This window comes from Frieseomelitta varia, unplaced genomic scaffold (genome assembly GCF_011392965.1).
Source record: "Frieseomelitta varia isolate USP_RPSP 00005682 unplaced genomic scaffold, Fvar_1.2 scaffold_212, whole genome shotgun sequence".
Classification (NCBI taxonomy): Eukaryota; Metazoa; Arthropoda; class Insecta; order Hymenoptera; family Apidae; genus Frieseomelitta; species Frieseomelitta varia.
Genome location: NW_025109884.1, coordinates 534258 through 552273, shown reverse-complemented (window position 1 = coordinate 552273; position 18016 = coordinate 534258). Strand labels below are relative to the sequence as shown.

Below are 18016 nucleotides of genomic sequence, written 5' to 3'. Positions count from 1 at the left end.
ATAATTCTTTCTTAACCCTGCTCTTAGATTATAATTAGACTTAAAATAACGAAACTCAAAAACTTTGGTAGAAATCGATTCTGAAATCCACGTTTCTATCATTATTAATTAAATGGTTGGTAATACGGATATTACTCTGAATTATGGATTATATTGGAATCACCTATTCCAGTTTTTTTTATCCAGTCGGTCAAAAATGGTTTATCGTCGAAATCCGTGTCAATGATTTCAATATAACTTATTCTATAATAGTTCTTATTAATTATAAATAGATTTAAATACATAATCGGATCCGCTGTCGAAATGGAAAGCAATTCAAAGGACATATTTGAAAATAAACGTTACACCGTTCGATTTAAAAATTAGATCGATATTATTAAATTTTTATACATGGTTTTTATCACGGTATCGTACAATACAGTAAAAAATTGCATTTAGTTCGTGGTAGGGCCGAAACCTATAAGTTCTACGTTGTTGTGTGGTAACATGTTCAGCTGGTCCAAAAGGTTCTCTCTCTCCCGAAGACACGACCACGCTTTCTCCTGTTCCTTCTTCGTCAACGGTATTTTCCTCTGTTTCGCTAGTATAAGTTTTTTATAATGTTCTATCACTTCGTTATCTGCGGTACCGATTTTCCTTTTCAATGCTTGCCGCTTACTTTCCTCCTGTGCTAAATTCAATAGCCTCTTCAACTGTGTCACGTTGTGGTTGGAAAGCGCGGTAAGCTCCTGCTGGCAACGTTTGATCTCCGTCAGGATCTCGTCGTCCTCTTGACTCTTCTTTTGTGCATCTGGCTCTAAGATTCCCTGCTCTACCAACTCCTTGTGCATCCTTAATTCTAAATTAATAGAATTCTGAATAGTGAGATCCCTTAAAACAGGGGGATCGCTATCTCTGAACAATTTGTTATCCGTGTTGTTATTTGCAACATACACATTTTCTTCTAGCAAAGCAGAGACCAATCTTTGAGTCAGAGGCCCTGCTATACTGTGTGCCTTTTTGTCATTTTTCCCAACTAACAGAGACATGTCTGAGCGACTTTTCTTTTTGTCTCTATTCGGATTAGCCGCATCTTCCTCCTGCAGCAAATCGTTATGAGTCCATATTAAACTGTAATGACGACCTAACGGAGGGACCTTCTTGAAGTCGTTGATATCACTGTGCGTGGAGATTAACTCCTCCAGCAGTTTAATATCGTCTGACATAATGTCAGTGCAATACGGATCGACGGACGCCCAAAATTTGTTGGGGGTATCGTTTTTTGGTAAAAGCAACTTTGGCGATTCGGACTTTGAGCCTTCGATTCTCGAGATTTCGTGTACATTTGGAATGACTTGAGAATTTGAGCTGGTAATGGCCTTTTGTTTGAACAGCTTCAGTGGCAGAGGCGATTGGGTTTTAGCGTTGAGTTCTTTAGGCTTGAATTTTTCCTCCCTGACTTTCTTGTCCAAGAGGGAGAGGCCTTTCCCACTCTTGGATCTTTTGTCCCTACGCTCCTCCACCGAGGACAAATTGGCTATCTCTTCCTGGAGCATACGGTGTCGCACAACTACTGAGGAGAGAAGCATTTCTAATTCTAGCTGCAATGTATCCAGATCTTCCATTCCTACGCCTTCTTCCACGTTACGCTGCAGTATACTGCTGTACCTTGGGAGGAGGCGGCTGTTGTCAGCGACTTTCAAGATGGACAAGGACTTCGTAGCATCAGTATTCTCTGAGCTTGCGTCCGAGTTAAGTGCAGAAGACTGTACGGTCTTCCCACTTTCTCGCATTTTGACAACTGCTTTCTTGGAACTTTGTTTACCCTTTCCAGACATGCTTACACGCTCAATATGATGCAGGTGTGTTTGACACTCCAAGCTGTTGCTTCACTAAGAGATATTCATTTTTACAGAGTTTGATCGTTATGTCGAGCAATTCCGTTTGTTTCCCTTACAATCATAACCTTTCTCATTTGAACGAATCTCCAATTTAAGCGCGTAGTAGGTGTTTTTCGTATCTTGCACAGAAGATCTTATCTCTCTTCAGTTCGATTTTCAATCGTTACGTGTATACCATTATGAAATGTCATACGCCTGCAACACGAGGTTATGTTAACATCCACAAGTTGTATGCGCAACGAATGCGCTCCGATCAGCTGGTAGGATAATGTATGAAATGCAGTCAATGTCACTCAATTACGGGTCGTACGACGAAAGCGGTCCCACCTCTCGAGAATCGATTAAAGAAAATATTTCCATTTGTCGTTTTGCGATCAGCAGACCGATACGAAAGTGATTAGTCAACGTGGTGAATGATCCTTCGTTAATTCTTTACCAAACAGCAGCACTGTCGCAAGTGTTCTATTTACATATGCACAAAACGTGCATACTGTATAGTATCACCGCGTCAACTGACCGATATTCTTCCTTGTTAGCTGACTGTCGTTATCCCCACCACTTGACAATGTCAACTCATTCCAATTGGCTGATGTAAATCTCGTTTAATGATTTGTTATTGGACGTTCAACTTGAGGAATTCTAGTGTTAAATGTTGCATAATATATATTTTTTCTAACATAATCTTTCCAATCCTTTTTTAACATAAATGATCGAAAGTTCAGGATTTATAAGAAAATATAATCTGTTTAATAAGTCAAACCAGTGTGCATAGTTAAATAAGACCAATTGCTTAGTAATTGAGGTGGAACTAGGAAATTGTGATTTTTATAATCGCAAGAACAATTTTATATTATTATACAGAGATTTTATATTATTTAAACTAAGCTATCAAACTTGTTAAACGTATTTGTTTAATCTAAGAAGTATATCAGTATAATATAAGAAGTATATCAGTTTTTTTTTAATTTAAAAACTTAATATTTGGGGAAAATAACTTTCTAGTTTCCCCTAAATTTCGGTCACGTGGTTTTGTTTACTTTCCTTGATTAGACACTCGTCATTTTCATTATGTACGAATGCTGTATGCTTCCTTTGAAATAAACTATAAAATAATTGAAATTGTACTAATTATGATATTTTGCAGTTGTCCATAGAAATGGATTAATTGTTTTGAATCTACAATGAGTTTACTATTTGCGTTTTTGTGCGCTCTTTACGAAATTAACATAGGTCATAGGTCGTCGTCTAAAAGATAATGGAGCTAGGAAACATTGTGTAGGAAGAAAAAGTCGAAAATGGCTGAGAAAGGAGCCCATTTGACCGGAACAGCATTTATAAAGCCTTCTATTTTTGAAATTATAGCGCAGGAATCGTTGGCGTCCGTTGTCGAGCCGTCTTTCAAAAAATTTTTATCGGTAGGTTAGGTTATCTAATTTTCAAATGGAGAGACATTGTATTTGACATACAATTAATGAGGAAACCCTATATATTTGTTGAATGACAATTGATAATGAAGCATCATATTTCTGAAAATCAAGAAAACCGATCAAGAAACACGAATTTGAAGTTGCTTTTTACGTGCCGCCAAATTTCGAATTTGCACTTTACTAAACCTAACTCAAACCTAACCCATGCTTGGAAATAAAATCTTTAACGTAATCTATCTCTTTGTAATGAAGCATTTAATTTTCGAAATGCTTTTGTGTCATTTTAGTTCGTCATATCATTTAACGTTGAAAGATACGGTCATCTTCTTAGATGGACAGACGAAGTCTATTTAATTTTTAATATATTTCTGCAGCGGTATTATTTGAACAAGTACTGTAAGTGAGATTAATCTTTTCTTAAATAGATCAAATAGTTCGATGTTAATTTAAAAGAAAAATACGTTCCAGCTGCTTCATTCTCTGAAACATTCTATGGTTTGAAACGTATAACTGTAGCAGATTCAAAGATTAAAAGCAGGATATCAAACAAACAGAAATATCTCTCTTTAGTGTTGACTGTTTTGTTTCCTTATATAAAATCCAAGCTTTCTCATTTAAGTGAAAAATACAAACTTGAAGAAGTGGATGGCTGTGCTCCAAAATCGGTATTCTTGTAGTTGATTTTAATTGATTTTTTATTTTTTCAAATCATTTTTCAGCTTATGTTTCATTACAGCGATGGGAAAAATTGTACCGTAATTGCTTTATCAAAGGAAATGCGATAATTTTTATGGTGTATGAAACTATGATATTGTATAATTATATTCTTTATATATCTGGAAGATCTGCATATACTTCTCCACTTTTGAGGCTTTTATCTATCACTTTAACATATGCAGAACCAGAATCAGAAATTAGCATTTCTAGTCTATTAAGAAAGATTAGGAACAATTCCTTCTACCTTAGTGATGGTATAAATATATTTCAAAGATTGATAACTACATCCTTCGAATTTGGAGCGTTCTTTCTTCAATTCTTATCATGGTGGACTGAAGAACATAATTCAGTCAACTTACTCGCGTTGCCTATTCCACCACCTCCAAAGGCAAGAAAATAATAATTTTATTTGTAACCATGTACTAAAGTTTTTTTCTCTTTCTTTCTTCTTTTCTATGTGTAATCTGTAATTATATATAAAATATTTCTTTTTATTTATTTCAGATTCCAGAAATGGCAAAGAAATACAAAGGTATATGTCCAATCTGTGGTAAAGCACTCCGAATACATACAGTACTTTCAGTATCTGGGTATGTGTATTACATTATAAAAATGAGAGCTTCCAATCTAGATTCTAAATATTTCATTTCACAGTTATGCGTTCTGCTATCAATGCATCCTTCCCGTAATACGCATAAACAAAAAATGTCCAGTGACAAACTATCCTGCCAAGGAAGACGACTTGATACGTTTATATTTGGATTAAATAATAATATATATATGTATATGTTACTAGAAAAATTGTATATATAAATAAAAGGTTGTTGTTTTGCAAATATCTTCTACTATCGCTATTATGGAAGAACAAAGTCAACTTCAATACGAACCTAATGGAAATATTCAAGCATTCATTACATATTGTGACATAATTTTCAGTATCATAACAAGAATTTCGCAGGAATAAAAATTTCATGGCGGTGGTATAAACTACTGATTGAACAATTGCAGTTGTGAATAATATTTACAGGTACATTCTTTTATATTATAGAAAAAATACTGATTTTTAGCCGAAATTTTTAATTAACAACCAATATACTTGCATATTTGAATCACAGACAACGAGGCTAGAAATTCCAGTCATCGTTTTTCGATTGAACACTCGCACCAGACTTTTGGTAAAATATCTTAAAGAATGTAATATATTTCAATACTGAACATTCGACATATAGAATCTAGAAATAAAAATGATTCGCAAAATATAAGAACATTATCTAAGAGGTAATAATGATATTTACCTTTCCTGTACTTTCATATTTCAAAATAATCAGTGTTCAAGTAGTATAAACTTATTAACATCGTATAAGGCATCCTTACGAGTGTAAATATCAATTCGAAAATTTTATAATTTAAAGTATTTCCTGAAAATTACCCTTGTTTTTATTATCGAATACCGTCATTCTAAAACTTGTAAAGTAGATACGAAAAATTATGGCACACTGTTTTATAAAATATTAATTTTAAATAGATGAAACATTAAAAAAATTGACGTTCTTTTCTGCTTTATGTAATTGCTCGTAAAAATTTAATTACCTATTACATATATTTATTTTATAATGGATTAATGAAGGAAATTGGGATTATACAATATACATTACTGCATATAAAAATTACTTTTCTTTCTCGTTTGAAAAGTATCATATACATTTGATGCTATAATTAGTGAATATGTTACATTTTAAAATACTTAGTACTTAATTAAGTAGAATACTTGAACACTGACTTTTTTTACTACATTGATAGGAACATTTCCTTTTCGAAGGCCACAATTGATAATGCACAAAGATTGTAATGCTCTAGTCTAATCAAACTAACTATATAGCAATTATGTTAGTTATGGTTCATGGCATATGGCATGAATAACAACGATTTCCTTTATACTTACATATTTTCTTATCTAATAAAAACGAATATCAATAAATACTCATACACTGATCGAATATTTTTATATCAATTTTTCTTATATATCACGAATTTAACATCTTAAAATAATGTATCATTACCTCAAAAGATTCAGTGCGTTAATATAAATAATTTCTCATGTTTTTTGCAACTATAACAAATTTTTACTCCTCTTATGTAAAAATTACATAACGGAAAGTCTTCTCTATTTTATCGAAATAAGTTTGATGTATGAGTATACATATTATATCTTTTTTATCATTATCAGACTTTTTAAAATTATGATTTGTATTGCATTGGAATCCTTCGTTTCCTTTCGCAATTTCGTTAAAAATCACATTTCCTACTTGCAGCAGTCGTATTTCAGATTATTCGCATTATTAACTAGAACTATTCGAAGTTACAATTTAATAGCAATCAAGCATGAAAACGTCTTCAAACATTGATCATGAACATCTTGAATACCAAAATAACTATTGTATTTTTTGTACCTCTACCAATCAGGAATCTGGTCATCAGTTATTTTGCAAGTTGTTTGACTAGACTGTAGCTGTAATACAGTTTTTTTTTTCTCTCTCGATAAGCTCCTTTACCAATCATGCGACGCACAAAATGCACGATGCAATTTTTATAGGCACATTCGATCACGTTACATTAAAAAGTAAATAGTACCTAAGCATTATTAGCTAATGCATTACTAGTAACTGAACCGAATTGAAATTAATTCCCATCGTTATTAAAATTTGACAGAGCATCGGGAAATTTGTTTTTTTTTTCAAATTTTGAACTTTAATCTACATAATGTTTCTGTTAAAAAAAGAAGGGTAATATTTTTTAGAATTACCGAAACTTTAAAATATAATATAATATAATATACAATTTTAAAAATTGCTTATTTCTGTACAATCGTTAACACCTAGCAATCCTACTAACAATTTTGATTTCTGTATACGTATTTTGTGCAAAACTTTACTAGCCGAGTTACGAAGTTATTAAACACTGAAAGTTAATACAACAAAATAGGCAAAGATACATGAGCGGGTGGAAACAAACGTAAATCCAAGCAAGGACAATTTTACTGCTATGATTTACTAATTGTATTTACTAATTGTATCAGTATCGTAAATATAGAGCAAATCAAACTATTACTAAAATACAACAGAAAGCGTACGTTTCAGTATTCTAAAACGTATACATACGTACGTGTCTGAGATTCAGAAATTACTCAATCGCATATACTCAATCGCATATTTGTCTCGTCTCCATGAAAAGTCTCCGTTAATTTTTCAATCTCTCTTAGAGCTCTCTAGCACTACAACTCCTCGAAGAACGCAACTCTGGCTTTGGTGGATCCAGATTTCACTTTCTTTAACGTACTATACTTATTTTCACCAAGCCGCACTTGTTCATCATGTAACTGATCTAATTCGCACTGTTTCTCCCCAACTTTCATAACTTCTATCTCTGTGCGCAATTCTTTGAGCTGCTCTTGCAAGTGCTTGCTCTTTTCCCAGTAATCCACTCTTTCTTTCTCGATCTCCATGGAAAGTTGATCGACGTCCCCATCGGCGATTAGATCGTAGGATGTTAAGTCGGCTGGCAGAGGTTCCGTGTCCAGTTGCAATGTCTGAAGATCTGCTTGCAAATCTGATGGGAGTACTTGCGTCGATGGGAACAGATTTGGTACCGGCTACAAAATTATTGAAAGGAATGTTACATCTTGATTGCATAAATAAATATTGATTACAATTAAATAAAACTATATCAACTACGTTTAATTTTAATTTTAAGTAAATCATATTTAATCATTCCTATGATTTTAATGCATACAGCTATAGTTGCGGTGTAAGCGTTCCTGCTAAGGAATTCCAACAATTTCTCCTTTGCTTCTTTCTCGGCGATACGCGCGCGTAGCAGTTCGTCCTTCAATTTTTCTGCTTCAGCAGCTCTTCGCTCTGACTCTTGCACCAGCCTCTCTGTCAACAACTCTGCTTCTCTGGTCTTTCGTTCGAGGTGAACTTTTTCCTCTTCGGTCTTCATATTATTCAATCGTATACGCGTGATCTCCTGCTCCGCCTCTGAGGCCTTCTGACTTAACAGCATTGCCTCTTCTTCAGCTACGCGACTTTTCTCTGCTAGTAGATCTGCAGTTTCTTCAGATCTCCTCTGCAATTACATGCCACTTTCGCGGTGATTATCGAGTATTACGCTGATGTTATAAGCTAAAGTTATATTATTCATGTTATCGTACGAGTGCCTCGTTTGCTAAGCGAATTTCTTCCTGATATTGCAGAAGACGTTGTTCCATAGCGGCCTTTTCCCTTTCTGCGGCTTCTCTGAGTTGCTTCTCTCGCGCTAGTTTGTTTCTTTCGATTTGTCGCCTAATAAAACGACCATTATTACAAAAAGCGAAAATTATACATCATTTTGAAAGCAATAAATTAAAATAGCAGTAATTACTTATCCTTGAAAAGGAATTTTTAAAAAATATTTATACAATTCCTTTGAAGTAAGGTCCCTTTTTGAGTGTTCAAATAAGTATACCAACCTGGCTAAACATATATTTAACTATTTTTAGACTTCAGTTCCTATAAAATAATGTAAAACAACAAAAAAAGAGTAGAAGGAAAAACGAAGACTAAATAGCGTACTGTTATAATTAGCATACAATTATTACATAAATTTCTCGTAATTCGTCACAGCATTATCTCAAGTTTATTTTCATTTATAGACATTAATAAAGCATTCAATTTCACAAGTTGCAGTCAAATTAGAAGCGTTTAATTTATTAAAAAAAAAAAGAAAGAAATATTATTTATCATCATATTGAGGTTGTGAAAAAGTAATGAAAAATGAAGCAACATTCCTGAAGGTATATATGCAAAAGCGTACCTTGATTTTTCTTCTTTAGCTTGTGCTTTCATCTGCTGTACCTCCATAGAATCAGGCTTTCGTCTTCTCATAAACAGATCATGGTTGCCGATACACAGGTCTAGGATCTTAACAAATAATATATGAGCAGCTTTGTCATTGTTTTGTTCGTCGAACCCTAAAGCTATCAAACCCTTCACCCAGCTGCCAACATCTGACTGTTTTTTTACCAATTTATTCATCCGAACTTTCTGCGAGAAGAACACGAAGTTCGGCGACGTTTTCTCCACTGGTTTTATTACGAATTTCTTGTCATCGAAACTGATGTGCCGTATCTCCGACCACGTGAACGTTGTTTTCGGCGCTAGCTTATTTTCCTTCTCGTAAATGTTCAATCCCAGGGCCGTGACTCCCAGCCAAAGGTCAGTTTCCTTTTTATTCTAATAATTTATATTGTTCAATGAAAATACAATCACAACAAGAAGTAACTTCACGTTGTCTGTAGGATATTACTAGACTTACACTAATAGGAAAATAATTTACACCGTACATATCAAGATCCTGGGCAATCTTCAGATATTCCATCTCCGCTTCGTCTCTGGACATACCACGATGATCAGCGTACCAAATTTTTATCCTATCTTCCCACATTTCAGGCGTCATTTGATATTGATCAATGACTCTTTGCGGCAATAAATCTTCGCTGGCCAACATCCCTGGACGATATGAAACTTCATCGTAGTCTCCGTACTACAACATTCAATACACGCAGATTGGTACAAGTAAAAGTATTTGTTTCTCAAGGCTAATTAGGCTACAATCACCTTCGCTTGAACCGCGTAGGAAGCTAACAATACGGATGCCTCTGGTGGGCAGTAAATGTCCATAGAAAGAATAGCTTGTTTCACTTGCAGAAAGAACAAATGCTGTGTCACTTCCTGCACTAATTCTTCAGCAACATCCTCTGGATAAAACTTTGCCAGAAACATGAAAGGTGTTGTCGGTTGTTGGGAGATACATTGATCTTGCACTAAAAATATAAACTCATTAAAATGAAACGCAATTTATAAAACAAATCAAACTGCGATCAATTATTTACCTTTCTTGTCCAATTTTAGCCAGGATATGAACCCTTTAGTGTCCTCATACTGCAGTCCAAAATACCATGTTTCCCTTAATCCTATCGTGCGGCAGACTAAGTCGAACAAATCTCGTCCCGTTGATCTCCACTGCAAGTACAGTACGTGCAGCGTGGTTATTTCGCAGCAAGATATCTGACAGTAACAGAGCGACCAAGCGATTGGGTTGAAACTAACCTCCAAACTGAATTCCAGTTCAGCGTCCAGCGTACAGACTTTAACGGGGAAAGATTTTCCAGACTTTTTCCTTCGAAACGGTGGCATTTTACTCCTCGTTACGTTCACTCAACATCACGAAAAAGAAAAAGCAGGACGGTCAATGTCGCGAGAGAGACAAAAAAAAAAAAAGAGAAAAAAATGGGACAGAAGAACGAAAGCACCTAAGATCGTGGTTGCAAAACTTGGCCCGACGTTAACTGTTTCTTTTTTTTTTTTCGCATTCGTCCGATAAATCCGAAAAAAGTGGAGAGCTTGAATGATGGATAACCTTACCTACGCATTCGCAACATATTGGCGAAATACATTGAGATACGTGATAACAATTCTTGATCAACTCGAATTCCCGTGGAATGATCCTCGCAACGGTTGATCTCCCCGTTGTGTTACATCGCGTTGCTCCTTTTTCCGTATATGTTATCCTCGGAGGAGAAAAAAAGAATCAGCGAAACTGACAGCAATACGTAAAACGATCCTTGCGTCTTTTTCGAGATTGTTTGTTCTAGCAGTTTCAGCCAATTCGATGATTTCGCTCGAGACACTACATTGACAATCTAGACGATCCAACGCTCATCGATATCTTATCGATACCTCGGAATTTGTAACATCGATTGATCGTCGACACTATCAGTTCGCTTCAGTTCTGTACGAACAGAATTTTTATGAAGTAATATTTTCGAGGGCTGTGCCAAGGGGAAGGTGTAATAAATTTAGTTCAATTTCGTTCTACATGTATAGAGATCTATGTTACCGGTAAAATAATGTTTGATTAATTTCTTCGTTCCTTCAATCATTCGGTCTATATGAACGTGAATAAATGCTATACAAGTACAATAATAACGTGACTCGAGTAACAGTTATTAACGATGCAATAAACATTTAGTAGAACAGTTTCTGGATTGCACGTTGCTTAGCAAGCGTGCTGGTTATTACTAAGTAGTAATTAACAATCTATGTCTATTTGAATTCGCGAGGGCGTTATATAAACTTCTACGCATGCGTGCAACAATGCGCGTTCACCTTGCGCAGTGTGCGAAAACGCGCGCAGAAACGTTATAAAACGCGCGTAAAACGGTCGCGTGTGTTGTACTTTGTTCAAAAATTGTTTCTTGTACGTAGAAAATATAATAAGCCATTAGATAATTAAAACTACTAAGTTAAACTAAAACGGTGAATTAAAAGTACAACGATCGAAGTTAGTCAAGTAGTATTATACGTCAGAGATATGACGCCTGAAAACTTTCAATACCGAAATGTGAGGCTAGTCAAAAGTGAAATAATTCTACATATAAAAAGAAGAAGACAATTCTGACTGTATTTCGCGAGTTTTCGGTAAGTCACGCAATATATTAAAATTTTAAAACATTTTAAAATTCTACGAAAATGATCTTTAACGTAAATAATTTACACCTCGCAAAATATTCTTGAAAGCGGTTCTCAACCAACTTGAGAATTTTTAAGAAATATCAACGACTTCGTCATGATTCGTCGTCATGGAATTTAATTTTCTTATTTGCTTGTATTATGCACGCAAATTAATGTTAAATTTTTAACAGCTTCATTGTAATCATGCGACGCATTGACTATGACAAGAAATTCTGTAATTCGTTAACTAAAAACGCGGTAATATCAGTAGTTATAAAAAGATCTTTTCATTTATTGAAACACAGATGACGTAAATTCGGGAATGGGCTCGATATTTAATCACAAAAGAAGGTAAAGAATAGATCTGTATTATCATTTTATTAATCATATGTAACGTAGTAAGAAAATTAGCATTAGGTCTAAAACTTGACGCAATTTCCAAAGTTCATAAATTGAGAACAATTTTTGCAATTAATGCAGCGTTCGTATCAGCTATGACGCCATTTGTCGGCAATTGTCGATACCAGACTTATCGACGTTTTTAGTGCCAATTCTCGCCGACAGTTGACGCCATCATATCGAAAATAAAGCACTTTTTTTCAATTACATACATATAAAAAACTCAATCTATAATTTTTGAAATCAACGATCTCCTTAACAGTTTAACAAATCTCTTATTTACATAGAAAACTAAATCGTGATCGCAGCCGATTAGCTCATATTATTTGTTATATTATTCATAATTATATCGCAGTAAAGCAATTAGTAATTGCATAATAAATAATAATGACTGTCGTGGTCTTACTACGTTAAGGTTGCTACGTATCGAAACCCATTCACCTTTCTTCTACTTTAAAACAAATTTATTCAATAAAAGAAAAAAGAAACTCCCTTTGGTATATGATTGCAAAATGTTCACAATCTTTTATCATTGTGCAAACGAACAGCAAAAGGAGTTTCAAGGAACAAACTGATTAAAATTAAACCAAAGAACAATATATTAATATACAAATCAAAGTTTAAATTGAAAATAATTATAACGAAGTTATAATTGCTTTGAACTATTTTACATATTTAGAGAAAAAATAAAAATTGTTTCACATATATTATATGTTATAGCAATAAGCGAATCATTCTATAGAATGTGCTTACATTGAATTTACAGATATTATCTTATGATTAACTAAAACTAAACGCACGCAACTTAAAGCTAAGACGCACGCATCCCACGATGTCCATGCGTGATCCCTCGTCGTCCATCGGTGGCCCGCTGGGGGCCCAATAGTTTACTTATCAACTAATTGTACCTACAGTTCAGTTTAGATCGTGAAATAAAGAATGGAAAGAAATTTTCACGATTCAAACTGAACTGTAGGTTGCGTAGTACTTAGCTTGATATCGTTTCACAAACATTAAAGCATATCGTTTTACAATTTAGCTTGATAACGTTTGTAAAACGATATCAATTACCAGGTCTCACCACGAGGAGGTGACTACGCACGAGACCCGCCCCGGGCCCTATTCCCAANCAATTACCAAGACCCACCACGTGGAGGTGACTACGCACGGGTCTCATTATAATGTCTTGTAAATCAGTACTGTTTCATATACTTCTCACACAGGTTTCAACTTGTACTGAGTTTAAGTAATTTGTTACAAAGAGAAATGGTATTCGTAAAATAAGGCATAATTGTAAGATCGATCTAATGACTAATTTATGATATTGAAAAAATATTCTTGTTTGACTAATTAATAGTAAAGGACTAAATTATTTTCCGAATTATGAATTCAAAGAGAAATTCTGAAAGTATCTAATAATATTTAAATAGCAATAGTATTGTTAGACTAATATTATCTATGTATATGCAGAAATATAACATATATCACGGTAATTATTAAAGAATGGTAACTAATAAAGTATATCTTGTACGACTACGATACAATGGAAATTGAACTCGTATTCAAGTTCAAAGTATAAACAAAATCAAGTATAAACTCAACATTAAGAAAACCAAACCATGTAACTTACCAATCGTTGAAGTCAAAATGAAAATTCAATTCGTGATGAGCTCCTGTCTCCGCATCGATTGACATTAATCTGAACTTTCGATCGTTAATGATGCGATAAACATAATGAAAATTTCTTAGAAATGTATTAGTGACTCGATTACTACAAATAATTAATGAAAAATTTTAAATAGAACTTAGAAATGTTATAGAAGTGAATTTATTGTTTAATTGTTACAAATAAATCATTAGAAATATTAGATAATGTTTAAACAAGTAGAATAATAAGAAATATTATTTAAAACTTTTGGACGATATGCACAGGACGGAAGTTCGATTGCTAATGAGCCTTAGTACCGCTTAAGGTTAATCCAATGTTTCGATTGTCAATGACGCGGAACTATTGATAATTTTTTTTTAGTACTTCGAAAGTGCTTTCTCTATTATACTAATCAATGGTTTTCAGATTTCCATCGCAAGATTATATTTTGATAAATATTTTTCAATGTCAAGTGTAATAATTTATTAATTTTTTTATTTATAACTGGCTAGAAATAAATTTACACTTTCATGATATTAATTTCTAAGTTATAACTGTATTGATGTATATTAAATAGAAATTCATGTAGAGAAAGTTATGTAGTCAAAAATCGGGTTAAGCAGTCGCTTCAAAATAACATATAAGCGCGACATATAAAAATTTTCGCACGTTTATTGTTTAAGACAGCAAGAAATATATGTATTATGTAACTATCCTTTCCGTTATTGTAAATAAAATAATTTAATTATTATAAAATTATTGAAACTGTGAAATAATGCTTGGGAATTCAGTCACTGATTCAACTGTCATAAGTAAATAGTTAAAATTGTTAATATTTAAAAATATCATCGAAATGCATTAATTTACAATTTGAATAATTCATTTGAAACAATTAAATTACTTTTACAATATTTCTAGACGTCATTCAATAATTTTCACAACTTTTGTATTACGATTAAACAATTAAATTAATCGTTTCATTCAATAACTCAAAGTTATTTCTCTTAAGTGCATTGTACAAGATTTTTATAAATAATTAGTTAAAAATTTTAAATAGCAACATTAGAAACACTAGAGACGAGAATTTATTGTTCAATTGTTACAAATAAATCACTGGAAATATTAGATAATGTTTAAACATGTAGAATATTGAGAAATATTATTTAAAACTCACTCCGAAATTTTGGTCGATGTGCACACGACGGAAGTTCGATTGATAATGAACCTTCGTACCGCTTAAGGTTAATCCAATGTTTCGATCGTCAATGACTATTGATAATTTTTTTTTAGTACTTCGCAAATACTTTCTCTATTATACTAATCAATGGTTTTTCGATTTCCATCGCAAGGTTATATTTTGATAAATATTTTTCATTGTCAAATGTAATAATTTATTAATTTTTTTATCTATAACTGGCTAGAACTAAATTTACACTTTCATGATATTAATTTCTAAGTTATAACTGCATTGACGTATATTAAATAGAAATTCATCTAGAGAAAAGTTATGTAGTCAAAAATCGTGTTAAGCAGTCGCTTCAAAATAACATTTAAGCGCGACATATAAAAATTTTCGCTCGTTTATTGTTTGAGACAGCAAGAAATATATGTATTATGTAACTATCTTTTCCGTTATTGTAAATAAAATAATTTAATTATTATAAAATTATTGAAACTGTGAAATAATGCTTGGGAATTCAGTCACTGATTCAACTGTCATAAGTAAATAGTTAAAATTGTTAATACTTAAAAATATCATCGAAATGCATTAATTTACAATTTGAATAATTCATTTGAAACAATTAAATTACTTTTACAATATTTCTAGACGTCATTCAATAATTTTCACAACTTTTGTATTACGATTAAACAATTAAATTAATCGTTTCATTCAATAACTCAAAGTTATTTCTCTTAAGTGCATTGTACAAGATTTTTATAAATAATTAGTTAAAAATTTTAAATAGCAACATTAGAAACACTAGAGACGAGAATTTATTGTTCAATTGTTACAAATAAATCATTGGAAATATTAGATAATGTTTAAACATGTAGAATATTGAGAAATATTATTTAAAACTCACTCCGAAATTTTGGTCGATGTGCACACGACGGAAGTTCGATTGATAATGAACCTTTGTACCGCTTAAGGTTAATCCAATGTTTCGATCGTCAATGACTATTGATAATTTTTTTTTAGTACTTCGAAAATACTTTCTCTATTATACTAATCAATGGTTTTTCGATTTCCATCGCAAGGTTATATTTTCATAAATATTTTTCATTGTCAAATGTAATAATTTATTAATTTTTTTATCTATAACTGGCTAGAACTAAATTTACACTTTCATGATATTAATTTCTAAGTTATAACTGCATTGACGTATATTAAATAGAAATTCATCTAGAGAAAAGTTATGTAGTCAAAAATCGTCTTAAGCAGTCGCTTTAAAATAACATATAAGCGCGACATATAAAAATTTTCGCTCGTTTATTGTTTCAGACAGCAAGAAATATATGTATTATGTAATTATTTTTACCGTTATTACATTTAAAATAATTTAATTACTAGAAATGAATTATTCAATGCTTGGGGATTCAATTGTTGTATGTGAATAACTAAAATTGTTAAATAATATACAATAATATCTTCGAAATGCATTGTTTTGTAGTTTGAATAATTCATTTGAAGCAAATTATTTTATTTGTACAATATCTCTAGACGTTATTCATTAATTTTCACAACTTTTATGTCAAACGATTAACCAATTAAATTCATTATTTCATTCAACAATTCAAAGTCATTTTTCTTAAGTCTCATTGTTCAAGATTCTTATAAATTATAAATATTAAAAATTTTAAAAATATTACAGCCGAGAATTTATTGTTTAATTGTTGCAAGTAAATTATTAGAAATATTAGATAATGTTTAAACAATTGGAATATTCGGAAGTATTATTTAAAAATTCACTTTGAAAGTTTAATCGATGTGCACACGATGAAGGTTCAACTTATTATGATCTTTTTTCTGTTCAGGTAAAGTCAGTGATGCACAGCAGATGGTAATCTTCATCAACGCTTCCAAAACAACTTTTTCTATTCAGCATTCAATAATTTTACAGCATTCAATAATTTTGTTATTGTCTCGTGGCCTTCATTGATTCAAGGCAACGATGAATACTGTAATTTTTATATTTTTTACAAAATGGAACTACGGTTTTGCACGGTTAGTTTTTAATTTAATAATTCTGTGTGACATGTACCGAGTGCTAATTTATAAGTCTGTGACATACCACCAATACGAATTTATATAGAAAATAATTATATTCTTTTCTCACAGTACGACACCACAAAGATCTTGAAAGTGCCACTTGAACGAAACTTCTAGTTATTCCAACGAAACAAATAGGAATCATACATGGGACTACGAAGCAGTGAAAGGCAGTCGAAAGTAAGGAGTGAAGTGGAATAAGCAAGGCGGTACTATTTATTGCCTATTCGATGATAAACGACAGAAAAAAAAGGTATCATATAACAGGGCGAAGCCGTTTTAAAAAAAGTAATTTATTCCTCTTCAACGAGTTTCATTGCCAGACTTATTTAAGTCCAATCATTCGATATGACTTGTGTATGTTTTGTTACACGTAGTAAAAAAAATTCGCATACCCTAGGAAAATGTTGCCTTCAGGGGAACGAAACGTTACAGAGTTTTATATCAAGATTACATTTCGTCTTGCAATGGGGTATGTAGTGTTGTTTCTATCAGTTTGTTCCTAATATACAATTTACAAATTATTTGAAGCACTGAAAAAAATTGCACATTTCTTCTCTATTTAACATATATATATTATATATATTTTATATTTATATATTATTTCTATTTGTCCGTAGAATTGTCTCTTTCTTTTTTATGCAGATAATATTTGTTAAAGAGAATGGCGAACTTTTCTATGTGCTGTCTCGACCAAGAACTCGGCTATTAATGGCAATAACAGCCAAAGAAGAAGGGAAAAAGAAAAGTCTCAGGATCATTGGGAATCCACTGGTTCCGTCAGTGTCACTTTCTCGACTTTTCATTCGATCATTTTTTTCCGCCAGCGAAATTGAATGTACTTCCAATAAACGTATGTATCTATGTATGTATGTACGAGATATTTTTTTTTTATTGTTAGAGTTAGATAATCTCTCTCTCTCTCTCTCTCTGAATCAAAATATTTCGAGCAATTGTACTTTGTGAGTATATTTTAAATAACTATAATAAACATCATATAATAATATTTAAAGTAATTAAATGGACAATGATATTTCAGATATTACAAGCGAGCATAATAATATTTTGAATAGCTATACGGAACGTATAATAATGTTAACATCTCGTGAAAGAATATCCAGAGA

At 32.4% G+C, this 18016-nt stretch overlaps 3 protein-coding genes and 1 long non-coding RNA gene across 10 annotated transcripts; 2 read left to right on the top strand and 2 right to left on the bottom strand.

Moving 5' to 3' along the window:
* Positions 1–354: 354 nt before the first annotated feature.
* LOC122527120 (transcriptional adapter 3-A) lies at positions 355–2410 on the bottom strand. Its single transcript, XM_043651022.1, has 2 exons — positions 2208–2410; positions 355–2075 (listed from the first exon to the last, which is right to left on the bottom strand). Exon 2 carries the CDS (start codon positions 1815–1817, stop codon positions 435–437), a length of 1383 nt encoding a protein of 460 aa, XP_043506957.1. The 5' UTR covers positions 1818–2075; positions 2208–2410; the 3' UTR covers positions 355–434.
* A 493-nt stretch (positions 2411–2903) lies between these two features.
* On the top strand, positions 2904–4860 carry LOC122527125 (peroxisome assembly protein 12). Of its 2 annotated transcripts, none has more exons than XM_043651033.1 (6): positions 2904–3295; positions 3595–3703; positions 3776–3972; positions 4044–4412; positions 4529–4556; positions 4679–4860. In XM_043651033.1, exons 1-6 carry the CDS (start codon positions 3176–3178, stop codon positions 4711–4713), a joined length of 858 nt encoding a protein of 285 aa, XP_043506968.1. In that variant the 5' UTR covers positions 2904–3175; the 3' UTR covers positions 4714–4860. The 2 variants fall into 2 exon arrangements, with proteins under 2 accessions (XP_043506968.1, XP_043506967.1); XM_043651032.1 differs by having other exon boundaries at positions 2909–3295; positions 4529–4614.
* Positions 4861–5671: 811 nt separating this feature from the next.
* Positions 5672–10813, bottom strand: LOC122527119 (merlin). 6 transcript variants are annotated; one of them, XM_043651018.1, is made up of 10 exons: positions 10486–10810; positions 10171–10240; positions 9954–10083; positions 9679–9884; positions 9377–9604; positions 9085–9294; positions 8876–8982; positions 8235–8364; positions 7814–8149; positions 5672–7673 (listed from the first exon to the last, which is right to left on the bottom strand). In XM_043651018.1, the coding sequence occupies exons 1-10, from the start codon at positions 10515–10517 to the stop codon at positions 7296–7298; spliced, it is 1827 nt and encodes a 608-aa protein (XP_043506953.1). In that variant the 5' UTR covers positions 10518–10810; the 3' UTR covers positions 5672–7295. The 6 variants fall into 6 exon arrangements, with proteins under 6 accessions (XP_043506953.1, XP_043506956.1, XP_043506949.1 ...); XM_043651021.1 differs by having other exon boundaries at positions 10171–10277; positions 10486–10646; XM_043651014.1 differs by having other exon boundaries at positions 8876–9294; positions 10486–10813.
* Positions 10814–16772: 5959 nt separating this feature from the next.
* LOC122527132 lies at positions 16773–17799 on the top strand. Its single transcript, XR_006306287.1, has 3 exons — positions 16773–16847; positions 16962–17364; positions 17538–17799. It is a non-coding gene; the product is annotated as an uncharacterized LOC122527132 (long non-coding RNA).
* The last annotated feature ends 217 nt before the right edge of the window (positions 17800–18016 follow it).